The 11,405-nt window shown below is 43.9% G+C and overlaps 1 protein-coding gene and 1 non-coding gene across 2 annotated transcripts; both read right to left on the bottom strand.

The window, feature by feature from the left end:
• Positions 1 to 784: 784 nt before the first annotated feature.
• RBMX (RNA binding motif protein X-linked) lies at positions 785 to 8,043 on the bottom strand. Its single transcript, XM_032757730.2, has 9 exons — positions 7,887 to 8,043; positions 6,606 to 6,742; positions 6,305 to 6,411; positions 5,206 to 5,377; positions 3,797 to 3,949; positions 2,796 to 2,910; positions 2,583 to 2,708; positions 2,411 to 2,493; positions 785 to 1,775 (listed from the first exon to the last, which is right to left on the bottom strand). Exons 2-9 carry the CDS (start codon positions 6,712 to 6,714, stop codon positions 1,465 to 1,467), a joined length of 1,176 nt encoding a protein of 391 aa, XP_032613621.1. The 5' UTR covers positions 6,715 to 6,742; positions 7,887 to 8,043; the 3' UTR covers positions 785 to 1,464.
• On the bottom strand, positions 6,487 to 6,558 carry LOC116812347 (small nucleolar RNA SNORD61). Its single transcript, XR_004370651.1, has one exon. It is a non-coding gene; the product is annotated as a small nucleolar RNA SNORD61 (small nucleolar RNA).
• Positions 8,044 to 11,405: the final 3,362 nt, after the last annotated feature.

Here is an 11,405-nt window from a genome sequence, read left to right on the forward strand (position 1 = left end):
TGGTTGTTACTTTCCAGATGTCACTCATAAGTTTTATTCTACAACTAAACTGTTTCTGGATAAGCCACCACAAAAAAATGTTTCACTTACTGACAGACACTTCACTAGATACAGCTACCACTTATATCCATCATTTTTATAATTCATCTTAAGTTCTAAATTGAAAAGTTGTCCCCATGACTTTAGCTAAACAAAATGAAGCCCAAAGCTGTAAAATCTGTGTAAAGGACCACAAGAACTTCCTGACTACCTCCACTTACCAATTTCCTTAATTACTTCCCCTTTTCCATTTGGTCAATTACTTGTTTTCAGTAACTACCACTCACTCCCTAGTTATGAGTGTTAATCAACACTGATGCCTTCCTGAGATCCACAGGAACCCTTGAAGGCAAAATCTATTGCCTGCACCAAACCAATTCTGACAGCACTGCTTATGCAACTGCACTGACTTCCCGACAATCAGCCGCCTTCTGCGTCAACAACTCTTAGCATTTGACTTCTCTTACTGCCAGCTTTATCTACTGTGAATCAATCAGCACTCCACAACCATAACGAGCACAATCTTCAACCATCTTTGCTGTTTCACAGGCATTTGATGCTTTAAATCTGATGTGGAATGCTGATAGATTCACTTTTTAGAAGTCATAAGCCTTTAGGAAGTTGGAGATAACTTCATTGCTTATCTATTTTCTCCTTTGCAATCAAGCTGTTCCTTTAAAAGTGAGACACTACAGAGTTGCAAAAATTTGAAACAGTAAGAGCAAGCACCTTTGCAGCTTCATGGTTGGTTTTGGCCAAACTTTTTATTTAGTATTCTGTAGTTGTTTAACACACACTTAAATGGTCTTATTGGGGGAGGGGAAAGGGGAGGTTCTTGCAGATTCCCAAGGAAATGTCAGAAAGGCAAAATGGCCAGCATTATCCATTTGTTTTTTTGGGTTTACTGGGTGAATAGCACTTTCCTTACATAGGCATGTGATTTCAGGTTTTTCATACTGAGAACATTGAGATTTCAGTTGGAAGACACCCTGAAATCTTATGAGTAGCATACCCCAACCACCCTCTAATAGCTAGCTTGTTTGTATAGGTAGAATGATTCATCTCTCCATTTTAGATGGCTAGATGCTTTGTGGAAGATCTTAGAATTGCCTGCCTCATTTACTGGGAAAAATCAGATAGGAAGTGGCCTTTAGGGATACTTTTACTTGGAAAGTTACACCACTAGTACAAGTCTTAACACATTTAACACCTTGCTTGTTGAAAAGCAATGCAAAAATCAAATAAAATTAAACATGTTTTACTTTTTTCCTCACAAGAACATAAAAATTATGGAGGGGAACTTAACAGGGAATTTAAAAAAGTAACACAATTTTTCCTTTTAGTAGTCCTTGGGTAGTTATGATAGAATAGTTTCCACTTTTTGTTTCTTTGAACTGGGATTTTGGTCCAAAGTTTTGTTTGTTTCTAGTATCTGCTTCTGCCTCCCCCTCTATCAGATCGGCTTCCTCCACGGCCACCACCTCTTGGTGCTCCGCGGCTTGAACTGCTGTAGGAATCACGTGGAGGAGGGTACCCCCTTTCCATAGAAGGGGGAAGCCCTCTTTCTTGTCTGCCAACCCGATCACGACCACTTGAGTAGAGATCACTTCGGCTGCTTGAGTAACTGTCTCGACTTCCACCATATCCGTCACGTGAGCTGCTGTAATCATCATAGCGACTGCTTCCACCATAAGATGGCGGGGGCCCTCGTGTAGGTGGAGCACTACGTGAGTTACCTGCAGGGTCAATGGTCAGGTAATATGGCAACACTATAAATTGTATATATACAACATTTTAAATCTGAATTTACAAGAATTCTTGTATTAAAAGTTTACTTTCTCAACTGGGTGGGAGGTTTTAAACTCTGCCATTGCTGGCCATAACAGGGATTTGCTCATCTGCTGAGATATGGAATTGGATTCATTTTAATGTTTGTTTGAAAAGACTGAAGACGGTGTGTATTTCAAGAGGATATTCCAGAGAGCTTGTTATTTTATAGTAGACACTCAGCCACTTTCCAGTGATAAGTTGCAATTTTGAACTGTAGAACTTGCCTTCATATTGCAATGGTAAATATTTGATCTTGTTAATAAAATTTTTAAATTGTATTTTCACTGTTGGGGGAAAACACATAAGGCTGCCAATTTAAGCAAGCAAAATCCCCTCCAAAGCAAGCAAACAGCCTCAAAAGAAACTTAGAAAAACAAAAAAAAGCCCCTCACAAAACTAGGAAAAGCCCAGCTGATAAAGTTACCCCTTTAAAAGCAAGCAAACATCCCTTTAAAAGCAAGCACCACGCAGCCTAATAAACTGGCTCACGAACCTAAAAACTCAAGCTGGTGATACTCAAGACCCTTAACCAGTATCTTACCATAACTCTCATATGAATCTCTGTAGGAACCTCCACTTGGATGATCTGAATAGTCACGATCACGGCCATATCCATCTCTATCGCTAAATTAAAGAGAAACCTTTAAGTCCCAGAGAATCAACTTTTACAGCAACTTTTCTTACACGCAAGCCACAGAAGCAAAGTCACTTACCTATAGCCTCTTGATGGATAGTCATCACGTGAACTGGAATGACCATAATCACGGTAAGTATAATCTCGTGGTGGTGGTGCATAATCTCTAGTATCACGAGAACTTGGGTAATCTCTGCTTGAATAGCTACAAAGCAAAAGTTTTGGTTTATGCTTTTGATAAGCTTTCCTTCAACCTTAATTATTAATTTAAAAAGCTGCACTTTTCTATTACCTGTCTTTAGTAGAATACCCATCATCTCTTGGGGACAAATAAACATCTCTACGAGAGGGCAGCGGTTCCCTTCGAGGTGGACCTCCGTAACTGTCTCTTCCACGTGATACAGGAGCTTAAGGAAAAATATCATTTTTTTAAACATAGCCAGAGAAAAAAGTTAAAAGGTGAACTTACATTCAGGCTATGAAAAGTAATGAGACTGACTTCAAAGATGACATTACGGAGGCTAGACCATCTAATTTTATTTTCTAGAATTTCCCATTCACATTTTAAATTTTTTTTCAGTGCTAATTCCATTTATCTAATCACCTAGAACACGACTAAAAGTTTTTTGAGATGGGAGTCTCGCTCTATCACCCAGGCTGGAGTGCAGTCACGCAATCTTGGCTCACTGCAACCTCCACCTTCTGGGTTCAAGTGATTCTCCTGCCTCAGCCTCCCGAGTAGCTGGGATTACGGGCGCACACCACCACACCCGGCTAACTTTTTGTATCTTTAGTAGAGACAGGGTTTCACCATGTTGGCCAGACTGGCCTCGAACTCCGGGCCTCATGATCCGCCCACCTCAGCCTCCCAAAGTGTCAAGATTTCAGGCGTGAGCCATCATGCCCAGACTCCATGAATAAGGTTTTTTTTTTGAGACGGAATCTCACTCTGTTGCCAGGCTGGAGTGCAGTGGCATGGTCTCGGTTCCCTGCAACCTCCGCCTCCCAGGTTCAAACAATTCTCCTGCCTCAGCCTCCCAAGTAACGGGGATTACAGGAACCCGCCCTACACCCAGCTAATTTTTGTATTTTTTAGTAGAGATGGGGTTTCACCACATTGGCCAGGATGGTCTCGATCTCTTGACCCTGTGATCCGTCTGCCTCGGCCTTCCAAAGTGCTAGGATTACGGGCGTGAGCCACCACGCCTGGCCAATCAAAATTTTAAGCATCATTCACCTCTCGATTCTTTGTGTTATGGTAGTAGCATAGATTTTCATACATGGAACATTTACCTCTTCCTCCCATTCCACTGCTACTGCGAACTGGTCCTGAAGGTGCAGATCTCTTAGGAGGAGGACCCCCACTTCTTGGTGGTGGTCCTCTTTTTACTGGGAGTGGTCCCCTGGAGGAACTCATGTTAAAATTCATGGAATATCCACCATCATCTACATCAAAAATAGAAAAGAAAAATATTACTACTCACAAGAATCAAGAAAGATATAAAAGTTTTTTTTTTTACGGAGTCTGTCACCCAGGCTGGAGTGCAGTGGCTTGATCTCGGCTCACTGCAACCTCTGCCTCCTGGGTTCAAGCAATTCTCCTGCCTCAGCCTCCTGAGTAGCTGGGATTACAGGTGTGCGCCACCATGCCCAGCTAATTTTTGGGTTTTTTTAATAGAGACACGACTTCACCATGCTGGCCAGGCTGGTCTCGAACTCCTGACCTTGTGATCCGCCTGCCTCAGCCTCCCAAAGAGCTGGGATTGCAGGTGTGAGCCACCAGGCTCGGCCACTATAAAAGTTTTCTTTGCTTCATCAAGAATATGACCATTATTGGGCCGGGCACAATGGCTCATGCCTGTAATCCCAGCACTTTGGGAGGCCAAGGCGGGCGGATCACCTGAGGTCAGGAGTTCAAGACCAGTGTGACAGTGAAATCCTGTCTCTACTAAAAATACAAAAATCCAGGTGTGGTGGTGCATGCTCGTAATCCCAGCTACTTGGGAGGCTGAGGCACGACAATCGCTTGAACCTGGGAGGCAGAGGTTGCGGTGAGCCAAGATCGTGCCACTGCACTTCAGCCTGGGCAACAAGTGCTAAACTCTCCCAAAAAAAAAAAAAAAAAAAAAAAAGTCTAGTTTCACTTGTACTTGACGGGAGCATGCAGTGCAGTCATATAGACTGGGGAAATACGAACTGAAGGACTGGGGAAATAAGAACTGAAGATAGTCTTAAACTTTTTTTTTTTTTTTTTTGAGAGGGAGCCTCACTCTGTTCCCCCAGGCTGGAGTACAGTGGCACTATCTCGGCTCACTGCAACCTCTGCCTCCCCAGTTCAAGTGATTCTTCTGCCTCAGCCTCCCGAGTAGCTGGGAATACAGGCACCCGCCACCACGCCCAGCTAACTTTAAAACATAAAAATGATTTCATTTTCATGTCCAACACCTTGGCCTATCAATTTTTAAATGCCTTTCCTACAGAATGAACTACATGGACAAAAAGTAACACTGTTCACGGCTTAACACTATAATTTAACATGCTTCCCATGCTTTCAATTGGCAATCACTTTGGTAGATGAACAAGTGTTGCCAATTTCAAAAGTTGGCGCCTTTCCTCAAGGACTTAACCAAAGCAACCACTTGGTGTGAAGCTTGCAGTCCCCAACTTATTACACCAAACCCGAGGTCCACGCAAGTTATTACCCATGTGTCCTCCCCGTGAGGGAGGTCCCCTGGTTCCTCCACTTCCTCCTCTTCCACCTCTAAGACCTCTTGGAGGGCCTCTACTTCTTGGAGGTGGAGGCGGTCCACGTCTACCACTTTCAAATGATGGTTTGGTGGCTTGTTCCACCTTGATGGCTTTTCCATCTAATGACTAAAAAAAAAAAAGATGGTTAAATGAAGATTTAAAAATAATTTGCACTTCTACTATGCACTAAGACACTAACAGGTCCTTCAAAATGCAGTTATGGGTAAGTGTTGCTCGTTAGTCTAAGAAAAAATACTGCAAATACAGTCAGTTTATATAAATGGGGCTTTTCCACTTAAAATTCTTAATACTTAAAAACGATACTGATGATCTGGATTGAAACATAAGGTGAATCCACTGCATTATTGTATGGTAAAATTTAAAACAAGGCCAAGTAGATATCAGCTTGTTACCAAAACTAATAGCCAAAACTAAAAGCCAAGTTATCAAAATATGGCTTATGGATCTCAAGATAAAATGTATCATGTTGGCTGGGCGCAGTGGCTCGCAATGGTTCACGCCTGTAATCCCAGTACTTTGGGAGGCTGAGGCAGCTGGATCACCTGACGTCAGGAGTTTGAGACCAGCCTGGCCAACATGGTGAAACCCTGTCTCTACTAAAAATACAAAGTTAGCCGGGCGTGGTCGCGCATGCCTGTAATCCCAGCTACTCAAGGGGGCTGAGGCAGGAAAATCGCTTAGAACTCGGGAGACAGAGGTTGCAGTGGGCATTGCACCACTGCACTCCAACCTAGGCAACAGAGGGAGACTATCAAAAAAAAAAAAAGTATCATGTAATGTTATCATGTAATGCCATAATTATTCTGAACTGAGAGAATGTTAAGAGCGTAAGATATAACTCACTACTAGATTTGTTTCTGCAATTACAGAATACTCTTTGGAACAAGATCACAAACAGGATGAGTGGGTCCCAGACAGGTGTATACTGAAAAACAACGAAAACTCAAAAGCTGTCCTAGACCAGACTTGGGCAACTACATGTTATTTTATGCACTAGTAACAGGTTATCATCCATTGTGTAGACAATCTCACCTTTCCATTCATGTCTCTGGCTGCATCCTTAGCGTCTGCTGGGCTTTCAAAGGTGACAAAAGCAAATCCTCTTGATTTGTTGGTTTCACGGTCTTTCATCAAGAGTACTAAAAAGTAGTTTTCAGAAAAATAAAGTGTTACCCTAGTTCAAATGAAATAACCAAAGTAAATGTGTAAACAGAAAGCTCAGAACTTCTTAGAGGACAAAATACATTATCATGTCAGACGATCAACGCAATCAAATTCATCATAGCTTATATTTTAATTATAATAGCCCAGCCTGTACTGCCAGACAACTCACCTTCCACTATTCGTCCATATTTGCCAAATACTGCTTCAAGAGCTTTCTCATTTGTTTCCGTATTAAGCCCACCAATGAAGAGCTTTCCTGGGCGATCTGCTTCAACCATTTTTTTTTTTTTTTTTTTGCCGGTGACTCTGTTGAAAAGGAATAGTATTACCTCACTGCAAAAAGTTCCTCAAGTTTATTGGACACTTTTACTTTCGCACATTTTTCATATTTTCCACTAAAACCATTGTTCCTTAATAACTAAAGAAAACGATAACGAGCTAAGCCTCAGCCACAGTAGGAAGCAATTTGAATTAAGTAGTTTAGTTAACAGTGCAATTTACATAAAACTGGTTAAAAGGGCCAACTTAACTTTTACCACTACCCTTGATCACCCTTAGCTGTTCTTAGGCAACAGCTGCTTAACATTCGAAAAAGCAACTTTTAGTTCCAGTCCTGTTGCCTTTGAAAGATTCAATTACTCATCACACCCTTCCTAACGATGGGGTTTTAAAAGACTCCCAAGGTCACAGGATAGACACAGGACCTTAACACCAAGCCCTCTTCCAAAGACTCCTCTTTTCCTCATTAGGATTCCCTACTAAATCCAAGGAGAAATGTGAAGTTTGAGCCAAGTTATGCCGCCTCTTCTTCACTGGCCCCCGCCCTACCGAAAATTCTACTGTCCGGCCAAAAAGATAAAAACAAATTGTCAACATCGTTTCCTATTAAGTAACGGAACGCGGACGCACACACTAACACTCGACACTCCGTGACTGCAGCGGAACCTAATTAAAACTCGTCATTAAAAACCGCGTGTAAAAAACAAAATGGCGACACTTGGATTCAACCCAGAACCACCGACACTGGTCAGGGGACTAACTTTTACCACCAACATTGGCTGGGAACATTCAGAGGGCTTCTTCTCCGGGGCCGCCAATGAATACGAAGCCCGCAGCCCGCATGGAAGTCCACATGCCCATCATTAGCGCCAGCGCCATACCAATGCAGGTACCGCGGTGGTGCGATCGCTCCTCGCCCCGCTCCAGCCTACAAAGCCCCGACCTCCGCTACCAACTCCCGCAGACGGCAGCCAAACTTTCTCGAGAGGCATACAACCAAACGGGCCCCCTCATTTGTTTTCCCTCGACCCCCTCAGCTTTATTTAAATAGGTCGGAACCTTTGGGTTCTTAAAATGGCGGCCGCCACCCCCATCTCCAGGGAGATATAATCCCCAGTCCTAACACGGCGAAAGTGTGACGAAAAACGGACTGAGGAAAGGAGACACATACCGGAGGGGTGACAATGGGTTCAAGCTCCAACGAGCTCGCCGATAGGGCTTCCTAGCAGCTCAGCACCAGTGGCGGCTGCCGGGTCCGAGGACCTAACCGCGAAGCCGCTAGCACTACTGCGCAACGAGGGCGAACAAAGGAGACAGCAAACTTTATACTGCCCGGGAACGAGGCTGAAGGACCCGGATGGAAACGGAGCTTAGAATTTGAAACGCAAAGGGAGGGGGGAAGTGGTTCCCAGTCTCCCCATTGGCTGCCTCCTCTGTCATTCACCGTTCTCTCCTCCCTTTTTCCCGGGCCCTCGGTGTTGGGTCGGCGGACCTTTCTAACCGTTTTCCTTACCCCCACCCGTTCTTTACAAACGCGCTTTTTTTGCTTTGCGCTAAAATGGTGCCCTGGCTTCATTTAATAAAGAACTGAAGTTTATTGAGCGTCCTAGTGGGCCGGGCACGGTGCAAAACTTTACTTTTACTTTTCCATTAACTCTTCTAATTGTCAAAATGTTATGAGGGTAGATACTCCTATTGTACCAATTTTGCAGAAACGGAAAACAAAGAAGTTTTGGCAATATATTTTCAAAAATTATCTTTAACAAGTGTTTTTAGTGAGTGTGGGAATTTCTGATAAATACATGTAAATTTCAGATGAGTAAAAAACATACAAAACAGCATGCAGATAGTACATTCATATAGAATAATTACTGAGCACCTTGTAAATGGTGGGCTCTGGGCTAGGCCAGGAGGATACAACCCCAGGGAAAAGACAAGAGTCAGGCCTGTGGATAAGGGTACTGGATTTAAGAAATGAAAATACGAGGCCGGGTGCAGTGGCTCACGCCTGTAATCCCAGCACTTTGGGAGGCCAAGGTCGGTGGATCACGAGGTCAGGAGATCGAGACCATCCTGGCTAACATTGTGAAACCCCGTATCTTTTTAAAAATACAAAAAATTACCCTGGCGTGGTGGCACGCGCCTGTAGTCCCAGCTACTCAGGAGGCTGAGGCAGGAGAATCCGGGAGGCGGAGGTTGCAGTGAGCCAAGACTGCGCCACCGCACTCCAGGCTGGGCAGGCGACAGAGCGAGACTCTGTCTCAAAATAAAAAAGAAAATGCGGGACGCTGATTTATTCTGCGAAGCTGTTAAAAATTTTTAAATAAAAATATGGGACGCGGCCGGGGCGCAGTGGCTCATGCCTGTAATCCTAGTACTTTGGGAGGCCGAGGCGGGCAGATTGCCTGAGCTCAGGGGTTTGAGACCAGACTGGGCAACATGGTGAAACGCCGTCTCTACTAAAATAAAAATAAAAAACAAAAAAATTAGCCGGGCGTGGCGGCGTGTGCCTGTAGTCCCAGCTACTCGGGAGGCTGAGGCAGGAGAATTGCTTGAACCCAGGAGGCGGCGGTTGCAGTGAACCAAGATCATACCACTGCACGCCAGCCTGGCAACAGAGCGAGACTCCATCTGAAAAAAAAAAAAAAAAAAAAAAAAAAAGGGACGCCCAGTTAAGTCTAAATTTCAGATAACGAATACTTTTTTTAGTATAGTATGTCCCAAATTTCATGTTTTAAAAATTCGCTGTTTATCGGAAATTCAAATTTAACTGAGCATTCTATATTTCATCAGCCCATCCTATTCGTTGAGGGGGGAAACTAAAAATTTTAAAAATTTTTTTCTTAAAGAAATTGAATACAATTAACAAAAGAATGGCATGTTGTGATTAATGCCAGGGAGGAAATAAACTAGTTGCTTTGATGGACAATATTAGGGAGAACAACTTTGATTAAAACATCAGGGAAGGTCTATGTGAAGAGGTGACCTTGGAGATCAGAGCTGAAGGAAGAAAAGAAACTAGCTATGGGAACAGCTGAGGGAAAAGCCTTCAGGAAAAGAAGAGAATACTAAGCACAAAGTAGAGAGGAAGAGCTTGGCCTATATCAACGGACAGAAAGAGGGCCAGGTGACAAGAATTTGAGAGGCATGAAATGAGGGAGCCAAGACTGGCAGGACCTTTGAGCCCATTAAATGACTGTAGGGGTAAGTGTGGGAAAAAGGACACTAATAGGGCTGTGGGAGCAGACCAGAAAGAGAGGATGGTGGCTTGAATTAGGGTGGTGGGCAGTGGACACGGGGAGAAAAGAACAATTGTTAGATGAATATGGTCGGTATCGTGTTTGATGGTGCTGTGGTCTAAATGTTTGTGTCCTCCCCCCCAAATTCATATGTTGAAATCCTAATACCCAAGGTGATGGCGTTAGGAGACGGGGATCTGGGGAGAAGATTAGGTCACAAGGGCAGGGTCCTCATGAATGGGATTAACACTTTTACAAAAGAGGCCCCCGTCCACCATGTGAGAACACAGTGAGAAGGTGCCACTTATATGAACCAGAAAACTGGTGGTGGTGGGCCCTCACCAGACACTGAATATGCTGGCGTCTTTATCTTGGACTTCCCAGCCTACAAAAATGTGAGAAATAAGGGCTGGGCGCGGTGGCTCACGCTTGTAATCCCAGCACTTTGGGAGGCCGAGGCGGGCGGATCACGAGATCAGGAGATCAAGACCACGGTGAAACCCCGTCTCTACTAAAAATACAAAAAATTAGCCGGGCATGGTGGCGGGCGCCTGTAGTCCCAGCTACTCGGAGAGGCTGAGGCAGGAGAATGGCGTGAACCCAGGAGGCGGAGCTTGCAGTGAGCCGAGATCGTGCCACTGCACTCCAGCCTGGGCGACAGAGCGAGACTCCGTCTCAAAAAAAAAAAAAAAAATGTGAGAAATAAATTTCTGTTGTTTATAAGCCAGCCAGTTTATGGTATTTTGTTATAGTAGTAGCAGGAATGGACTAAGACAGATGGGAAAGGGGTGGGGAAGAATTGCGGAAAAAGAAAATCATTATGGATGACTCCAAGTATCTGGTATTAGTGGGACAGATGGTAACAGTCATTTACCAAAATGGTTTCAGAGGAGCAAGTTTGGGATATAGGGGCAGAAAAATCTGAAGCTCAGAGCATAGATCTGTGCTAAATTATCATCTCAGAGATGTAATAAAAGCCATCAGAATGGATGAAACCACCAAACAAGAGAGTACAGTGAGAAAAGAAGGCCCAAGATCACATAATATGAGCTATTAAAAAAATACATATGGAGACAAAATAACTGGGAGGAAATATGCCAAAATGTTACCAGTTTATCTTGGAGTGGTAGGATTTATGGACAATTTTCACTTTTCTTCTTCTTCTCCTTTTTTTTTTTTTTTTTTTGAGAAAGAGGTTCGCTCTCATTGCCCAGGCTAGAGTGCACTGGCGTGATCTTGGGTCACTGCAACCTCCGCCTCCCGGGTTCAAGCGATTCTCCTGTCTCCACCTCCTGAGTAGGTAGGATTACAGGCATGTGCCACCGTGCCTGGCTAATTTTGTATTTTTAGTAGAGACAGAGTTTCACCACGTTGGCCAGGCTGGTCTCAAACTCCTGACCTCAGGTGATACGCCCGCCTCGCCCTCCCAAAGTGCTGAGATTACAGGCGTG

The sequence above is a fragment of the Hylobates moloch genome, unplaced genomic scaffold (genome assembly GCF_009828535.3).
Source record: "Hylobates moloch isolate HMO894 unplaced genomic scaffold, HMol_V3 SCAFFOLD_7, whole genome shotgun sequence".
Taxonomy (NCBI): domain Eukaryota; kingdom Metazoa; phylum Chordata; class Mammalia; order Primates; family Hylobatidae; genus Hylobates; species Hylobates moloch.

Bases quoted from the DNA above. Each gene is read 5' to 3' on its own strand.
- RBMX (XM_032757730.2), bottom strand. From the start codon at position 6,714: ATGGTTGAAGCAGATCGCCCAGGAAAGCTCTTCATTGGTGGGCTTAAT. The intron at 3,950-5,205 runs GTAATAACTTGC...TTTTTGATGTAG, and splicing joins CTCACGGGGAGGACACATGG to ATGATGGTGGATATTCCATG. The intron at 2,911-3,796 runs GTAAATGTTCCA...TTTTTCCTTAAG, and splicing joins CAGTGGAATGGGAGGAAGAG to CTCCTGTATCACGTGGAAGA.